General features: G+C 38.0%; 4 protein-coding genes across 5 annotated transcripts; 2 read left to right on the top strand and 2 right to left on the bottom strand.

The window, feature by feature from the left end:
• Nucleotides 1-3,155: 3,155 nt before the first annotated feature.
• LOC103449378 (protein PLANT CADMIUM RESISTANCE 10) lies at nt 3,156-6,738 on the bottom strand. Its single transcript, XM_070809321.1, has 4 exons — nt 6,526-6,738; nt 5,603-5,799; nt 4,455-4,681; nt 3,156-3,539 (listed from the first exon to the last, which is right to left on the bottom strand). The coding sequence occupies exons 2-4, from the start codon at nt 5,772-5,774 to the stop codon at nt 3,372-3,374; spliced, it is 567 nt and encodes a 188-aa protein (XP_070665422.1). The 5' UTR covers nt 5,775-5,799; nt 6,526-6,738; the 3' UTR covers nt 3,156-3,371.
• A 1,840-nt stretch (nt 6,739-8,578) lies between these two features.
• On the top strand, nt 8,579-12,101 carry LOC103449377 (chaperone protein dnaJ 72-like). Of its 2 annotated transcripts, XR_003767463.2 has the most exons (5): nt 8,579-9,225; nt 9,618-9,687; nt 10,250-10,432; nt 11,053-11,245; nt 11,545-12,101. XR_003767463.2 is itself a non-coding variant. In XM_070809345.1 (3 exons), exons 1-3 carry the CDS (start codon nt 8,819-8,821, stop codon nt 10,337-10,339), a joined length of 567 nt encoding a protein of 188 aa, XP_070665446.1. In that variant the 5' UTR covers nt 8,579-8,818; the 3' UTR covers nt 10,340-10,654. The 2 variants fall into 2 exon arrangements, 1 of the variants encoding a protein (XP_070665446.1); XM_070809345.1 differs by lacking the exons at nt 11,053-11,245; nt 11,545-12,101 and having other exon boundaries at nt 10,250-10,654.
• Nucleotides 11,329-14,086, bottom strand: LOC103449376 (probable steroid-binding protein 3). The gene is made up of 2 exons (XM_008388696.4): nt 13,274-14,086; nt 11,329-11,923 (listed from the first exon to the last, which is right to left on the bottom strand). Exons 1-2 carry the CDS (start codon nt 13,630-13,632, stop codon nt 11,701-11,703), a joined length of 582 nt encoding a protein of 193 aa, XP_008386918.2. The 5' UTR covers nt 13,633-14,086; the 3' UTR covers nt 11,329-11,700.
• An 819-nt stretch (nt 14,087-14,905) lies between these two features.
• Nucleotides 14,906-19,037, top strand: LOC103449374 (C-type lectin receptor-like tyrosine-protein kinase At1g52310). The gene is made up of 5 exons (XM_029090602.2): nt 14,906-15,217; nt 15,354-15,411; nt 16,702-17,124; nt 17,221-17,791; nt 18,259-19,037. The coding sequence occupies exons 1-5, from the start codon at nt 15,128-15,130 to the stop codon at nt 18,782-18,784; spliced, it is 1,668 nt and encodes a 555-aa protein (XP_028946435.2). The 5' UTR covers nt 14,906-15,127; the 3' UTR covers nt 18,785-19,037.
• The last annotated feature ends 64 nt before the right edge of the window (nt 19,038-19,101 follow it).

Raw genomic sequence — 19,101 nt, 5'->3', positions numbered from 1 at the left:
TCATATTCTTTGGACAAGGATTGTGTGCCCTCCCACTTCTAGTGCCCTCCTGTGTTCTTCTGTTTTGTGTAATCACGGTTAAGCCATGTCAACATTTTATATTGTTTTTTTTATAGAGATAATAAGATAAAAATGAATAGTAATATAAAATGTTAACATGACTTAATCGTGACCACACAAACAAGAGGGCACGGGAAGGCACCGGAATTGAGGGGGCAGACAATCTTGTCCATATTCTTTTCTCGCTTAACTATTAAAATTGATTTGTTTATATTTGAAGATATAAATGGTTTTTGAATCAAATGATTTTTTGTATGAATGATCCTCAGATGAAAATTAAATAATTACACAACTTCGATTATAAAATTTAAATGGTTAAAATAAATTGATTCGTAAAAATTGAGATGTATGCGGTGTTTATAATATTGGTATCGGAGGAACTATCTATGTGCACATTTGTGGAAATATCGATAAATATATTGATATTGATTGTCTTCGATGAAAATGATGGAAATTTTCTCATATGGCAATTTTGTCGATATTTAAACCGATAAGTCGACAAAATCTATCGATTTTATTCGAAATTTAAGATTTTCTTCGATATGAGTCATATTTTTTTATAATTTTTTTGATTTTTCAAACATTGGATATATGTGCATTTTATGGTAAAGGCCGTTTAACCCGGAAAATGTGGAACAAATTTGATAACTTAAACTTTTTTTTATCATGTAAAAAGTTTTTTTTTTTTTTTTTTCCAAAAAGCGATAGTTTTTCATCACTAAGAACAATCAAGTACAAGGGCTTGCCATATGGGAGGGCTGGAAATAAATATCAAAAATTCCAAAGCAAAACCATCCCGAAATTTGGTAATCCCGTCCTGAAAAATACCGAAGCATTCGATATGGGATTGATTTTTCAACTATCATTTTTTCGGTATTCCTGAAATCCCGAAATATTTTGGCTTTCGGTCCGTTCCTCTATCCAATAGATATCTTTCTTCTTCACCTTTTTCTTTTTTTATTCTCCCCTTGTCTGCCATCTTCACTTACCATTCATTTCTTCTTCTTTTTTTATTTCTTGATAGCATCATTGTCTGCCATCTTCCCACTCCCACTGACAGCCATCCTCTATCCCTTCTCTCCCTCCACCGACTCCCTCAAATGCACAGAAGGAAGCAAGCCCAACTCTGTAGCTTCTCTCTTTTTTGTTTTTTGTTTTTTGTTTTTTTCTTGTTTCAGATCCAGAAAGCTTCACGAATTTAGGATTTGGAAACAACCACACATCGATGTCATGGCATCAGAATTCTACGAAGCGGCGCCATCGCTGCAAAGCAGAGTAGCCCTCCGATGGCGATTTCGTTCGGCAAAACATGGAAAAGCTCACACATCGACGAGGATGGGTACCTGATTACGTTCGATGCACGTCGCAAAGCTCTCCGACTCCCGAAGGCAGCAAAGACAAACCCAGGAATGAGAGGGATGGAGATGGGCGTGGGGAGGTCGACGAATCTGGGACGAGGTGTGGCCGTGTGGGCTGGCAGGGGAGTGGGAGGTCCATGAATCTTTGATTTCAAATTGGGATGTTAAATTTTGATGCAGGTTCGGTTTGGTTTCGGAAAATCTCGAAATACCGAAAATATTTAGGAATCCCGAACTTCGGAATATCGAAATTTTAGTTTGGGATCGGTTATCAGATTTTCATTCCGAAAATAAACGGTTTGGGACTCAATATGCCGTTTTTGGTACGGTATCTCATACCGAACCAGCCCTACATGGTACATCAGTGCCTCACATAAAATCATCGCAAACGGCGAGGCCACACAAATCGTTATTGCGACACAAACAAATTGTCGAAGCAACACATAAAATCTACTAAATACTTGAAAACTAAACCGATGACGTGTTCACGTAGGAGATGGGGTACATAGGTGTGGGTAGCAAGGCAAAAGAATGAAGTGTCCTTGCTAAAGCCGCGAATCACCGACCACGTCAAAAGTTGGAAGCTAAAAGCATAGCAGATAGTGTAATGGGCAGAAAGTGGATTCTCCGAAGCCACTACGCGTTTCGGCCACTTCAAATTTGTCTACAGAATCATACAGATACATGAGGTGTGTTACACTACGTTGCTTATGCGTGCGTGGAAGATTTCTCACTGTTACGAGGAGCACACACGGTTCAATTCGAATCAAATTTAACCTCAAACTACGATCAAACCAATCAACCGTTCAGCTGTGTAATTTAGTTCGGTTTGAGTTAAAATGAGAGAAGAAACTGAATTACTATCGGGTGGTTTGGTTCAAGGGGTTCGATGATCTAGGTCCAAAACTAGGAGACAGATCTCCAATCACATCTGTTCATCGTACATCGTGTGATCAGTTTTTGTCAGATATTGTTTATATTCAATTTTAAATATAAAAATTTACAGTGATTTCTGACCACACGATGTACGATGTACGATGAACGGATGTGATTAAAGAAAGGATCTCCAAGATCCTCACAAAAAGGATCCGGTGAGAATCCTCCAGGACAAAACTAGTCCAGTCCAAGAAGGTAATAAAAGCAGCACCAGTGCAAAGCAAAACGAAAACGAAAGAACACATCCAATCAGACTGATGCGTGGGACAAAAAGATTGAAAGCAAAATGGCAATGATAGGAGGATGGGGATGGGATGGCAGGATTGAAACGACACAGAGTTGATCCCAAATTTGAAACCCTATTCCGAACCCGAACACGAAGCCAACCGAAACTTCCCACTCAAGGAAAGTGAAGTAAACCGCAAATGCGGCAAAATACAAGCCATCGGTTGTTGCTCGTAATCTCTCCAACTGAAGCTAAGTTGAGGAAGGAAACCTCACACGGGAATCCTCGGAGAACAACAAAGAGGTATGAAAGCAGCAGACAAAGATGGTGTAAGTTGTAACCTGGCAGTACGGTTCAAAGTTTAGCTGTGTTCCAATCCACAGTGACACTCGAGCAAAGAATTAGACAACGAAAAACGAATGGAGATATAGCACTTTACAGGATCGATATAAAGAAGTAATACCTGTAGCAACCGCATCCACGAGAGAGCCCGCAGTGATCACTTCAAACTTGGAAGCAACTAACCTTTCTGGAGTCAACCAACAGAATGATGCAAATGCTATCATGCTCATAAATGAGGTAGAAGAGGGCCATTTTCACATATAAAAGAAGGAAGAAAAGTACATCGTGCGGATAACATAATAAAATCAACCCTGGTAGAGACCAAAGAACTTAAGTAAAAATAAAAACAAACCGTGGAAGGCTTCGATAATATTATCCATTTAAGGGCAGGAAGAAGGTTGTATAACCTAAACCAAATGCTGATCCTACAGGAGTACTAAAACAGTGGTTTACATTTGGAGACCTGGTTCCATTGTCTGGACTGATGGGGCTGTAACTACAGCCAGACTCAGGTCAGGAGGGCCGGAGTCAGACTTTTCACGGATCTCCCGGTACTCTTGACAAATGGCACACAGATGGCAGAAAAAATGAGTGACAAAGTCTCCACATGGCGCTTCCTACAAAATTCATGGACAAGAATTATTTCTCCACAGCATGACATTCCAACTATTCTGACAGAAACCCTTAGATTATCTGATAAGCCCTAGTGGAGTAACAAAATAAACTTAAGCAGTTGTCACACAAAAAGTTTCAGAGTAGTTCATGACCTTCCCGAAGCATATTATATCAAATTACTCAAAATTATGTTCCGCCATGGAGCCCTATATAAAGTCGCATTCCCTTACCACACAAATGATAATTACATCTTTCCTTTGATGATAATATAATCCCGCATCAGCAACTCGAAGCCTTGCATGACAAATGAAATGAAGAACCATTTATTTTATTTTTTTATCCTGTAGTGGTAAGTGCCTTCGCCCATGAGCGGTAGGTCTCGGGTTTAAGATCAAACAGTAATATATTGTCCGATAAAACGAGACTCGAACAAAGAATCAGAGGTCGCACTTGGTGCGATGGCAAGTGCCTTCGCCCATGAGCAGTAGGTCTCGGGTTCGAGACTTGGGAGCAGCCTCTCTATATATGGGGGTAAGGCTAGCCGACATTCACCTCTCTCAGACCCTGCGTAAAGCGGGAGCCTTGTGCACTGGGTACGACCTTTATCCTGTAGTGGTAAGCCTTACATATTGTGCTGCACAGGCATGAATTGCCACTTGGTTTTGTGTTGAATACTCGAATTTTAACATGGTATCAAAGCACTTAACCAATATGTCAGGCCCAACGGCTACAATAATCAACCATATTTTTAGTAACCATTTCTATTTCTCAAACCGTCAAAAGCATATTGAAACTCAGATAAAAAGTAAAACAAAAATCAAGTAGGAACCGAGAGAATAAAAACACAAAATTAAAACTTTTCTACTCTTAACAGTTAACAGACTTTAAGAATGGAAAATTGATAATCAATGTTATACCTGAAGATTATACTTTGTTCTTAGGGCACTGCGGTAGCCACAAGCATAACATGCAACAAAGCATCCCGGTATGCCCAAAAACAGACCCTCAGTCAATAAGCAGCAGACAGTATTAACCAGTGCCCACAAAATAAAATGAGTCATGCATGATCCTAATAATGTCCCAGAACCCAGAAATTCTGCATTCTTTCCGAACAGAAAGCAAGGACAAAACAAACCTACACAACCTGTAAAACAAAAATCAGCAATTAGATGGTCGTTATTGTTTTGAAAGTCATAATTTGGAGACATGATGGATGAGACTCCTCCTACTGTTACGAACATATATAGCAACGGTTGGTACCTAACGACCAAATGTTGCGACTTATCATGATAAAGGTCGTACCCAGTGCACAAGGCTCCCGCTTTACGCAGAGTCTGGGAGAGGTGAATGTCGGCTAGCCTTACCCCCATTTATGGAGAGGCTGCTCCCAAGTCTCGAACCCGAGACCTACCGCTCATGGGCGAAGGCACTTGCGACTTATCATGATAAACAAAAATAAAACAAGTCAGATTATCCTCTGCCCATGTACCTCCTCTAACGTCTTAAGAACATTATCATCTATTTATTCACCACTAACAACAAAGAGTATATACCAGCAGCCAATGCTTTACCTCACACCAGACTGGATATTACGTCTTTAAAATGAGATTTAAAGTACTTAGTAATATATCGATCTTATTGATAATCTTATCCAAATTTTGTCCATGAAAAATTCAAGGGGGCATTCTATTAATGTACACTTCATAACTTGAAGTCATTCTAATCCTATAATGATTCCTACAGTTCTTGTCAAGTTTTATCGGACAATATATTACTGTTTGATCTTAAAACATATCTCGGCACGGTTACCTGCTGAAAATTCAGATATTGCAATGGCTTCTAACTACACAAAATGAATACCAGTCACGAATTCAGACTAAAAAGAGGTCCTCCACATAATGAAGAGGTACTCAGAGTACATTAACGCATAAAAACTAAGAGCTGAGCATATGGTATTGTATGGGGTTAGTTGAGAACGAGCTACTTTTTGTTTTCCCTACTCAAGATGCACCTTCTTAATTTTTCCTCCTGATAAATCAAGGTCACAAGGCAAAAAATAGCGTACAGCTCTGCATATCGTCACAGCATGCGCAGATTCCAGAAGACCATTGTTTGGGCCCATCACCGCTGCTTTGCTGCATGGGAGGGTCTTCACTGCACAACACAATCGCTGATTCAGAATCCGACATTCCCAACGGAACGTAGGCAGGTGGAGCATAGCTGCTTTGGCCCTTCATCTTTTTCTCCGGTGACACAAATGATCTGTACCCAGTACCCGTAAGTATTAGAACCAAAAAAAGAGAATATCTGAGTCAAGGAATGTGCTAAACAGACCACATTTGCAATCCCATATATATGTCAACAAGTCACAAAAACTCTTCTATTAAGAAGTATCCAACAAACACAGTGTGAGGGAGATAAATGTTCTGGGGGGCAACGCTGCTCACAATATTTATGAGGTAAGTGATTTCCGCACACCCTTTTCCTCAGTGCACGCACAATCAAGTTCATTTCTGGCCTTTGTATGGAGTAAAATGGGCGACGCCAAGCCAACAAGGCTCCTGCTTTGGGAGGGTCGGGGAGGGGAGACATCTGTCGTACGCAGCCTTACCTTGCTTTGCAAAAGGCTGTTTCCACGACTTGAACCCGTTACATTTCGGTCACAAAGGAACAACATTTCCGTTGCGCCAAATCTCGTGAAAATCATTTCCCTTTGTACAATTAGCAACTACTATTCAAATGCTAAAATTGAAACTAAGAGTAACAAACTCGACGAATTCGACACATAAATCAATCATCACAGAGAATAATCGGATTTCGAGCACAAAATTTGAGATTCAGGCCTCGGTTTCAGAGATGAAATCAACAAATATAACACCCACAAAAACTAAAGAAGTAAGATTTTACCGTAAAAATCTGGTAAATGGAAATCGAAAGGGAGACAATTTATGAAAAAAATAAACACAAATCGGAAAACAAGATTCATACCGGGTACGCCGGTTCGTCGGTGGTGGAGGAGATGAACAATCCGACTCTTCGGTTCTGTTCCGTCGCTGGGAAAGTGAAAAATGACGAGAGCTAACCGGGTCCGAGTCGATTGGGGGAGAAGAGGGACCTGCACTTTTGCGTTGATTAGATTACCTTTTGACCTTTTGATCAAAAGAAAGATTACCTTTTGACCTTTGAATAAATTTTAATTACAGTTTGCACCCTCGTAGTTCGAGGCTTGTAACTCTTTGGCCCCTATGTTCTAAACTTTGGCAAAAGTTACTTTCATGGTTACAGCTTGATACATTGGTCCCTTTGTTTGTCGGTAAATCTTGAAATGTTAGGTTTTGCTTTTTAGAGGAAATTATAGCAATCATCTCTTAACTTGAATTCAATTAGATAAATAGTTCATTAACTAAAAACTCGTGACCATTAGTCTCTTAAACTCATCAAAACATATAGTTATTGTTCTTTTTGTCAACTCCGTTATAACTTTAGTCAAAGTGAGTCACGGTGGAAAGATCATTGTTACAATTGAGTTAAAGTTGAGAGACCATTATTCTAATTGGATTAAAATTGAAGGACTACTGCTCTAATTGGATTGAAGTTAAATGATTATTGCTACAATTTTCTCGTTTGGTTTTCTATATTTTCCCATTATCTAGCCTCACATATGAGATAAGTGATTCATTTTGACGAAAGTTTTGATGGAATTGACAAAAAAGATCAACTTCGTTCTTCGTTCTTCGTTCATCGTTCATCCTAAGATCAAGCCCCAACGGCCCTTTGGATCAACAATCATCCACCAATTCAAGATCAAGCCCTGACGGCCCTTGGATCAAATCCACCTTCAAGATCAAGCCCAAAAGCCATTGAAGATCCATTCATCACTGTTCTTCAAGATGAAGCCCAAAAGCCCTTGAAGATTCGCTCATCACCGTTATTCAAGATCAAGCCTCAACGGCCCTTGAAGAAACACTCATCCTCAAGATCAAGCCCACGGCCCTTGAAGAAACTTCTAACAGTTCATCCAAAATCAAGCCTCAACGGCCCTTGGATCAGACAAACATCCACAAATCAACACCTTACAGAGATCGAATCAGAGGATCAAAATAGAGAGATTGTAACCCAAAATCATCAAATACAAATATTATTTTGTGCACGTTGTTCTTGTCTCTTTCGTTTCAGGAAAATTTCGTGTTCACAAAGTCATTGCTACAATTTCCTCTTACTTTTAATATAAAAATTTCACAATACATTATCATTATGAATTCGATAACTTGTTAAGCATAAGCTGAAATCCATTGATAAAAAAATAAACTCGATAAATTCTAAAGCAGTTATCATCAATAATTTGATGAATGCAGAGAAATATGGTATTAACAATTTGTCACTTTAGAAAAAAAAAAAAAGGGGGGAAAAGATATGGATTGATGTGTTACAACACCAGTCCATGGGAGTGCAAAGCATAATAACTCACTTTCTTCACCAAATCATGTTTTAAAATTTTGGAAAGAGATCCTCTCCGGATCCTTTTCCACCTAATTCACCTAGTATGGAATCCGAACAGTTGAGATTTGATCAAACGGCTACAGTTATTATCACTTTTAAAAAGACCCCTTATTTGTAGTTGTTAAATCAAATTTCAACAGCTCGGATTCCGGACTAGGTGGATTAGGAAGGATCTTTCCTAAAATTTTAACTACTTGGTGTATTTAATTGATATTGCTACTTGATATAGACAAGGAAATGTGAAATATGAATACAATAACCACGAGCCAGTGGTCTAATAGTAAATGACGGATTGCGAGGCTTCTTTCAAATTAAAAATTGGATGTCTTGGGTTCGAAACCGTTGGTGTGGAAGCCAAACTTATGACCAGGGAATGATGAAATGCTTCTTTGAGTATTTTCCAGCTTTTAAAATGTGTAAATAACCGTAACTTGCCACCGGTTGTTCTCTTAAAAAAAAAAAAACTGAATACAATTTTGGGGGTCACATGAGTAATTCAACCTTTATCTAAGTTCGGCAGGGTATAATGGGGAAAGTAGTATTTTCAGCTGAAATATCAATTGCGAACTGCAAAACTTTGAAGAAAGGGAAGCGGCTATGGCGATGCCACGACGTTGAATAACCCAACCCTTCATTCTCCAAGACAAAAACGCATTGATAAACCCTAACTCCTCAATTCCTAATTCCCAATTCCCAATTCCCAATTCCAATCAAAAAATTGAAACCCTAATTACGAAATAGACGATCGTTCGATCGAGATAATCTATCAAATAACGAAATTATGGATCACTACAAGGTATTGGGGCTGACGAGGAACGCGAGCAAAGCCGAAATCAAGGAAGCGTTCAGGAAGCTGGCGGTGAAGCTGCACCCAGACAAGCATTCCGCTTCCCCCAAGGCGGAGAGAGACAGCGCCACCGTCCGATTCAAGCAGGTATCCGAGGCCTACCAGGTCCTCACCGACGATCGCAAGCGCGCCGACTACAATTTCCAGAGCTCTCGCCGCCCCCACAGCAATTACAATACCTACACTCGCAGTTACGGTTATGGATACAGTAGAAGTAATACTTACAGTTACAGAAGAGGAGGTGGCGGTTCTGGGGCCGCCAACAGAGCTTCCTCCGCCTTTGAGAATTTACTCCGATATGTCACGACCCGCGCTTTCCTTCTCAATGTCTCCGTAGCAGGGTAAGATAAACTTTCTCTCATCTCACTTGTCTGTAAATTTCCTTGGTTGATTTTTACATTCATTTGGAATTGGGTTTGCTTTCCAGTTACTGTTAATTGCTTAATTGCTGAACATGTTGCAATTACCTGACTTGTTATGGAAGTTAGGGTTAGCTGCATTTTTCCGATTCCGTTCATGTTCACGGATTAAGCTCAATGTTAGATGTTGGCTCACTTGGCCTGCTGTTTTCGATTCTAGTTAATTCGATGTTGTAAAAAACATACATTTTACCTGATGATGCGAACATGGAATTACATTTAGCGTGCCCCTTTCGGAATTTGGATAATCAATGTAGGATGTTGGGTAAATTCTCTCCTTGGAAATGGTTCATTGGTATATGAATTTTATGCAGGGCTTTCTTAGGTGGCATGGCAGTTGTTAATTTGGGCTGGGATGCCTTCTGGAAGATGCATAATAATGAGGTACATTGCTCTTTAGTTTCCCTCTTCACACTGTACTTTTGTTTCTCAGTTCACGCTTTCACTAATTTTTGCTTATATAATCCTGTGGGTGGATCTGTCGTTTGTATGTTTATAGAAATTGAGCCTAAAATTATCTTAAGGCTGTAAATATTTGGAATTATTAGATGATTTCTTTGGGCAAAGCTATGTGATTCCTTCCTAGAAACTGAAGAAAGTTTGATTATTGTCATTTAGAGTGCTTTTTATGTACTGTTGTGTAATGTAAAATACAAATGCCAAAAGTAAAACTAGAGATACGCACGAATATAATTTTCTAATATGAGCTCCAGTCAAGCATCGAAGGACTCCTTTTTTAGTGACATGTTTGAGCTACTTTAGGCTGATTTGATTTTAGACCTCGTCTTGGTGAGACCAGAGATGTCTGTGGGAAGGTTTTTTTTCTTTTCTATCCTGAATTCTAAATCCCTTCTTTCTTCCTTGAGGAATGTCCTGTGATGGTCGTATAACTTCGAATGAATCTTTCCAACATTGTGTCACTGACGTGCTTTTCCTTTTCATTCAGAAATCATTTGAAGAAGCCATGAGATCCATTCGAAAAGCCAAAGTACATACAGAGAAGCAGTCGGAGCCAGCCACCAAAGTCCCTAGCTAACCTTTTGCTAATTGTACTTACATGTCCTCTTGCTCAAATCACCACAGTTACGTGCAAATAAAATCAAAGTTCTTACCGGTTTTTGAGGACAAAGTATGTCTGATTCAAAGTATTTGTATAATCTATCTATGCTTGATTCATTATTGTTTGTTCCTCTCAACTATTACGTACTTTGTTCGTGTAGATAGATTACAATTATTGGAACGCTTCAATGGCGGTTCTGTATCGTATATAGAAATTTTTTACTGATGTATCTTTGTATGCATAAACCAAAGTGCTTTTCTACTAGTACAGATAAAACCAAAGTTCTTGTTAGTTTCTGATGATCAAGTGTGTAACTTTTAAGGTGGTTGTGTGATCTATCTATGCTTGATATGTTGTCTCCTATTTTCATTTTTACTCTTCGCTGTTGAATTGCTTCCTGTTTTATCTTTAGCTCGTACCCATTTTTATTTGGTTGTAGCTTGTTAAGTTATTACAATTGTGTGAGGATTGGTGGATCAGTGATATAGATAGAGAGGGGAAACTCTGTACGCTTGGGAATTTTAGCCGAAGTTGAAAGATGGCGGAGGTGGATGATAATTGTAGTTTATTGAGTGAAGGCGGAAAACTGTCAAATGCGGAGACAAATTAAATTGATAGAGCATATGACCAACAGTTGAAGTGATTCTTAGTTTAGATAAATTCTATCTGTGATAGTTCTGGAATTGCAGGAATTGTGGAGTTTACATGCACAAGCCAACAGGGCCCAGGGAATTGCCATCAGATTCTTCTACTGCAGTGCCTTCGTTCAACAATTGATGCCTGAACAATACTGGAAGTGAAGTTAGTCAGCGGAATGAGCCAAAGTTTGACGGACATAACCAGTAATATTTTGACGTCTATATAGGCAATGGGTGCTATCAGGTACATGTCTTCTACCTTACGTTTATTCGTTTGGCTTGATTAACGTGAAAGTTCCATGTCTTGTGTTTGTACAAAAGAAAGCGTCCATTATGTTGTCTTTTATTTGGAGGCAAGGCCTCAATACTTTCTGTTAAACTCCATATTTCATAAACTAAACCCTAACTTGATTGCCGGAAACATCATGGCAACTATAACCGCTAACATGAATTTCCACTGTAAACATCTACTACAATAATTTCTCGGTGACATTTTGCTGCATCGGATAACTAACAAGTGATACATATACTATGCACATACAGGATTAGGAAAAGAAGGAAACCCTAGCAATCCATCATCCCAATGTTGGGGATTCAACGGGACATAATCCAACAAGTATCAACGACCACTGCATAAGGTTGGTTCTGTTGTGCCTGTCCATTTGCCTCCGGTTGAGCTTCATCTCCACCGTCCTCGGTTTACTCATCAGAATTCATCCTCAGCTCTGTTACAAGCCGCCCGACCTTGTCATATTTTTCGATGAACTTCTCTTCCCAGTCCTGTAATATGCCAAGTTCATCAGGGCCGAGACCTTCGAGGTTGCCGTTTATGTCTTGGGGTTTAAAAGACAGAAGAGCCAGCGCTCTGCTAACTTCCCTTCCAGCAAACATGGCGTACGGTCCACCTGGTCCGTAGAAGTTCCTGCATTGCATGTTGTATTGTAAGATGCATCAAATTATGATTTTAATTTGCACCGAAATTTGGGCAACCAATTTGGCCGCTAAATTTTGAACAAATTGTAGTTTTAGAAACTCAAATTTGAAGTCCATAAAATTTGTCCGAGTTTGACAAAGGAAAGTGATTTTCACGTTTCGTTTTATCCTTGTGCACTCCTTCCCTTTCCTTCGTCATAGAATTCGAGTCAATCAAAGCAGAATCAATATAAACAAAATGAGGAGCGCAGAGGACATCAAGCGAGTATACAAATTGAGAAATCCTTCGATGAGTCGGGAATATGGTCCGATATAATAAGTGTCATAAAATAATTAATTGGATTATACAACAAGTGTCGTAAAACAATTAATTGGACATCAAGCAAGTATACCAATTGCATTATTATACTTAGTATACCAAGTCGTGCTGCCGACACTAAAAAATCTCTCTTAAAAATCACTTTCTGTTGACAACATGCATAGCATTGGTCATTGACTTTAATTCTGTTAAGAAATTTCATCAAAATTAAGCACATGTTTTCACCAGCATAATAGTAACATATGTATAGTTGCATACTTTACTAAAAAAAGGTTCGATAACTATTTTGTTTTTATTTTTTTTGAGTGATGTTATGTACACACTCAATTTTTTTTTCTCAAGTCTCAATTTTCAATCGCCAAATTGAATGAGTTGAAGAACATTAAAGCATCTCTAAATGATATGTCAAGAGATAAATGTCAAATGTTAATTTGATAGTTAACGTAACAATGTCAGATGTTTTTCTTTTTTTCAACCGATACGTTTTTTTTGTTTTAAATAATATTTGTATGATCCATTTTAAAAGAAATCAATTAAAATAAAATTTTAAGATTTATAATTAATGCATTAATAAAACTCACATAAAAAATAATTAAAGGATGTAATATTCACATCTCTCATTTTACTTTTCACGTATCTTTTTAATTTTTGACTGTTAGATTGAATAAATTGAAGAAGATCAATCGATATAAATTATCAAGAGGTGTGGAAAAAGTAAAATGAAGTGTATAGATAACATATCCCAAAATTAAAATTTATTAGACAACATTTTTTCTTATATGTAAAATTTGACATATAAAAACTCATATATCAATTCACATATAATTGACATATCGATTAAAGCTTGCTCTTATCTTTAAATTTAATTACATGGTTTAACATCTCCAACTCATAATGGACAAAAATTAACAAAAAAAAGTGAAAAAAAAAGTAAAAATCGGTTTTGAATAGCAATGTTTTTTTTCTTGAAAATTTCAATTATGGGAAAATCAAAGAAGGGAAAAGAAGCAGGAAAAGTACCTGGAGGAAGAGACGTCGTAGATCTGAGCTCTGATGGCAATAAGCAGCGGCTTGTTGGGGTCAGACCCGCCGTACTCTCTCAGCTGCTCCTCCGTCATGTCTCCCATTTGTACCGACGAGCCTCTCGCCGCCCCCGTGGAATTGAAGTATTTATTCACAAAATTGGATTTGGAAATAGGATCGACGGTGTTGATGGTGGCCGCCACCGGAGGCTGGTTGAAGTCTTCGGGATCCACAAACATGCCAGTAACTATTCTGTAAACCACGACCATCATCCCGGCGATTGTGAAGAAGGCCGTCGGTGACAGCCCTGTGTACCGCCATATCTCCTCCATCACTGCTCCGTATATTCCTTCCATTTCTCTCTCCCTACTCTCTCTCTCTCTCCTTCTCCTTCTTCTACTTTTAATTTGTGAGTTATTCCTGCTCCAACTTTTCTTTTGGGGTCAATTTACTACACTTCACCTACCAATTTCTGTCTCACCTACCTACTCCTGTATTTTTTTTCTCTCGTTTCATTTTTTTCAGGAATTCTGGTATTCTTTGCGATGATTACGGAGATCCATGGATTGTGTCCGTTTATCATCTGATTATAAATTATTTTAAATTTTTTATAGTGCCTAACAAAATTTGATCACGACAGTTATAATTCACGAATTCTTAAAATCCTCACTAACAAAAATTTCGAAGAAAATGTTGAATTTTTTAGTAGAGTGAACCTTATTTTAACGAAAAAGTTGATTTTTTTATAATAAAAAAATCATGATTCAGAGTCGTAAAACAACGGCTTTGTAATTCTCTCAAAAAAAAAAACGGCCGGCGGCTTTTTAAAATTAAGGGGGTTTTCAATTGAGAATTTAAAGAATTTTAATAGATTTATAAATTCGTAAATTTTTATAGAGTTTAATTGATTTGTAAAGATTTCATAATTCCCTTCAAATCTCTTGTGGAGATATAAAATTTATGGATACTTAAAATATATTATAAAATCTCTCTAATTCCCTAACTTTATTAAATTCTTTAAAATCAATTTCTAATTGAATACACCTGAAATGTTATAAACTTCTTTAAAATCCTAATTGAATACACCGGATTTCTAAGGATTTTAATAAATTATCTTAAAATTTTAATTGAATATACATTGAATTTCATAGAATCACTTAAAATCATGATTGAATACCCCTATATTCATTAAAAGAATTAAAATCCCTCAAAATCCCTATTGAATACACCCTTAAGTCTGCGTGCAATCATCCAAATTGAAAAGGGATCATTTTCGGATTTCTTTCACCAAATTCACCCAATTAATTAATTTAGACTCTTAAAATTTAATCTAACGGTTACAAATAAGAAGTTTCTTTAAAAATTATAATAACTTTAATCGTTGGATTAAATTTTAAAAATCCAGATTAAGTGATTAAATAAATTTGGTGGAAGGGGTTAGGAAATTTCCCTCAAATTGACTAAAAAATTCCATCAATTTGACTACAAAACTCCAAATTTCCAAATGTCTGCGTACTATCATCCAAATTTCCATCAAATTGACTAAAAAGTTCCATCAAATTGACTAAAAAATGATTTTTCCAAAAGAAAAGTTAAAAGCGAAACATCAAAAGTCAAAGTACATATGCAGGGTGTTTGGCCTGTTTACTCTAAATTGAATGAAATGCGAGTAAATGTAACTGCGGGTAAATAAATTCTTAATTTTAACCATCCAGCCCTCAGTTTTTCCAAAAGTAAAATTTTGCCTACAAGTGATTTGCCTACAGCTTCCTTGCTGCCGCGTTGGGGCGACGATCTGAAGTGAAAGGCCTCAAATTTTACCTACTTACCATTTTTTCTAGGGTTTATGAAATGGGTTTGATGGAAGGGAATCCGATTGCTGTGCAATTGGTTGCGCCTCTGATTGTTTGCATTCTGCTGGGTGCATGCGATTCACATAGGGTAAGTACGAAAGTATGATGCTCAATGTACTTTAATTTTCTTTCAATTTTGTAAATTTTTTTTTCTATTTAATTTGATCGGTTAAGATGTTTTGAATTGTGGATTCACTTATTGAAGCTACACTCTCATTGTTTAGGTGTATAAGGAGTCGATTCGCAGGCATTTGGTTGCTTCTGGAACTGAAGAAAGTAAAGGTGTGAGTAACCCTTTTCAGCTCAAGTTCTAAATTTTACTTTTGAAATCCTAATTGTTTATAGAAATTCTTTTTTTCGCTTTGCGGAAATGGGTATTTTGAGTAGATTGTAGACAAGAGTTGACCAAAAAGCCTTCCTTTTAGTGTATATTGTGGTACCTTTGGAAGGATGGTATGAAGTGTTTTTTGTTGGAAAAATTAGGGTCTAATTGCTATAATAAATCACATAGAAAATCAAGATATAATTCATGCAATTATATATCACAATAATAATGCATGCACATGAGTAACCAATATTAAATGAACATGATATAATGGATTAGAAAAACCTAGAAAATACGATCGAGGCAAGTGTTGGACACTTTGTCCTTAAGACAAGTTTACGCCCCACTACGGAGCTCATGGTTGATCGGCGCATGTCTTACAAGATACAACGATCCCGTCCTTGTAATAGTAGCACTCCAAATCACAAGGCGCCATGAATCATGATTGTGTTGAAAACTCTCTCATATGAACTCAATGAGACTCTCTAATATTTAGTGCACTATATTTATGATTATGTAAAACAATGAAAAGTTATTTTGTGATTATAGCGTGCTTCCCTATTTATACAATGTGAGATACCTCTTTGGAAAGCATGTGACTATTCATGAAGAGTCAAAGGTTGCAACTCTTCGTATGAGTAGAAACATCTTTCTACCAAAAAGCTCCACTTCTAATTTCCATTCAATTAATAAATTTAATATAATAAAATTATTATTAAATTTTCCAACAGTTTTTTCACCGTTGAAAGTAAAAATGCTTCTCTCAAACCTCTGACGATGCATTTAGGTGATGGAGTTTAAGAGTTATAACAAGGCATTCAATTTTTTGTTACGTATGTAGAACAATTGGAACTGTGACTGCTGAGGTCTGAGATGCATAAAATATGCTATTCTTGATTGATTGGTTACATATGATGGAAAAAAATGAGCCGAGCTATGCAAGGCACAAGAAGATGCATGTAATTTGTCTCTAGAAACAAATAATCTTAATGCTCCTAAAATCATCAGTGTACTGTTATACCACTGAAATTAAAGGTGTTGAATATGTTGTTCGCTTATAAGCTGCATTAGTGTGCATTCTATTCGACAGTATGCTGGTAAAGAGCATGTTGATAATGTTCCGTTGTGTCAAATGCGGAAGGGTGTTCTTGTTAATTTTGATTGCATTATAGTCTATATCGCTTTATAATCTATATTGCTTTATAAGCGAGCTATGATGTTCAATAGTTTTAATCTTTTGGAAACAGAACCATGCCCTACTGGTTGGATTCTTGGACCTAATAGGAGGAAGTGCTTTGGTTATATGAGAAGCGCCCAACCATGGAACGAGTCAGAAACCCATTGTAAAAGTTATAATGGCAACTTAGCAGCATTCAAAACATCTCAAGAACTTACGTTTGCTCAAATTCTGTGTGCTGAAACCAGTGGCTGCTGGGTTGGAGGAAGAGGTGTCAACTCTACCATTGGTCTTGGTTGGAAATGGTTTGATAATACTTCGTATTGGAATGGGTCTTTCTTTCCTGGGGAACCTCTTCAATCCATTTGCAGTAACATCTCTTGCCACACCAATAGTTCTGTCGATGTATGCATATTGGTGGCTAATAGATCCACATCTCTCTCGGCTGAAAGATGCAATACGTCTCGTGCTTTTATATGCATGGTTGATTTAGGTATATATTGTAATTTTTGGTCAAATACAAGTCATTACGAACTCCAATCTTGCATTTTCTCTCCAGCTAATTTAATTTCGCTCCTGTTTCTTTCAGGGAACAGATGTTACCACATGCATTGCCACAGAGAATATCTTATTATCCTTGGAGTAGTAAGTGGGTTGATTCTCTTCACAACATTAGCTGTAGTGATTTGGCTTCTTGCATACAAGCGGAGCAAGAAGCGCAGACGTTCCCGCAAACTATCTAATCCAGCAGAAACTGCATTAGTCCCTCCGTCATGGAAAGTCTTCATGAAAGAGGAACTAAGGTCAATTACAAAGAACTTTAGTGAAGGAAACCGTCTTCTGGGAGATGCCAAGACAGGTGGCACGTATAGTGGACTTCTTCCTGATGGCTCAAGGGTTGCTGTTAAGAGGTTGAAGAGATCTAGTTTTCAAAGGAAAAAGGAGTTCTACTCTGAAATTGGAAGGGTTTCAAGGCTTCACCACCCAAATTTGGTGGCTGTGAAAGGCTGCTGTTATGATCATGGTGATCGCTACATAGTTTATGAGTTCATAGTTAATGGACCTTTGGATAAATGGCTGCACCACATACCTAGGGGTGGTCGGAGCTTAGATTGGGCCATGAGAATGAAAATTGCCACAACTCTTGCTCAAGGAATTGCGTAAGTTAAACATCACTTTTCCTCTTAGTCTTAGGTCAAACAAAGATCTAAAATCTGAGACTGGTTGTTCACTTAGATCTTTTCTCTGTTTGCATCTATTTCACGGCATTCTTCTGATCATGATAGTTATCATGTCTCCGAGATCTCACTATCATGTCTCCGAGATCACACTATCATGGTTTCTGATATGGCTTTCCCATGACTGCTATCAGTAACATACATTAGTCTTGGCTTAGACGTTTTCCATGCATTTATTTCTGATATGGCTTTCCCTTGCTTGCTTAATTGTTGGCCCTTAGTGTTGTTGGTCATGCCATCATTGTCAATCTTCATTTTTGTTTCTTGTTTCGGTGAAAAGTGTCAACCCTTATTTCATCTTTCTACCTTCGACTGCAATGCGAAGGATTTGAATGTTGCAGAATGAATCATGTTTAATTGGTGGTTCACCTGTTCATATGTCAAAACAGGTTCTTGCATGACAAGGTGAAGCCACATGTCGTGCATCGTGATATCCGTGCCAGTAATGTACTGCTTGATGAAGATTTCGGAGCACATCTAATGGGGGTTGGTCTGTCAAAGTTTGTCCCATATGAAGTGATCCATGAGAGGACCGTGATGGCTGGTGGCACATACGGATACCTTGCTCCAGAATTTGTCTACAGAAATGAACTTACGACAAAGAGTGATGTTTATAGTTTTGGTGTGCTGCTGCTTGAAATTGTCAGTGGACGTAGACCTGCACAGGCCGTTGATTCTGTGGGTTGGCAGAGCATTTTTGAGTGGGCAACACCTCTGGTTCAGGCTCATCGCTACCCGGACCTCCTGGATCCTCATATAACCGCTTCTTCTTCTGGGATTCCGGAGGCTGGTGTGATTCAAAAGGTGGTGGACCTCGTTTATGCTTGTACACAGCATGTCCCATCAATGCGCCCGAGGATGTCACACATTGTTCATCAGCTTCAACAGTTAGCCCAGGCTCCCGTTCCAAAATAGTTTAATTTAGCTCCGGGTTAGTATCTATGCGTACAAGTAATGAGAATTTGTGATTTATTTGCTTGGTTGATTAGAAGCCATATGATCAACTAGAGTTTAGCAGCTAGCCTGGATGCAGGGTTTCGGTTTCAGTTTCGGTTTTAGGGTTTAGGGTTTAGGGTTTAGGGTTTAGCACCACTAATCGACAAACTTCTTTGTAATCAGTATTTTATCGATCATATCCGTCTCTTGCAACAAAACAAGAATTAGCTTATTCTGGCTTCATGTATTGTAGTAGCAAAATACCCCTAAACTGCCCCTAGGCCCCCTACCCACCC

The sequence above is a fragment of the Malus domestica genome, chromosome 12, assembly GCF_042453785.1.
Source record: "Malus domestica chromosome 12, GDT2T_hap1".
Classification (NCBI taxonomy): domain Eukaryota; kingdom Viridiplantae; phylum Streptophyta; class Magnoliopsida; order Rosales; family Rosaceae; genus Malus; species Malus domestica.
Note: the sequence above shows the minus strand (reverse complement) of the source record. Positions and strands in the feature narration are given on the sequence as shown.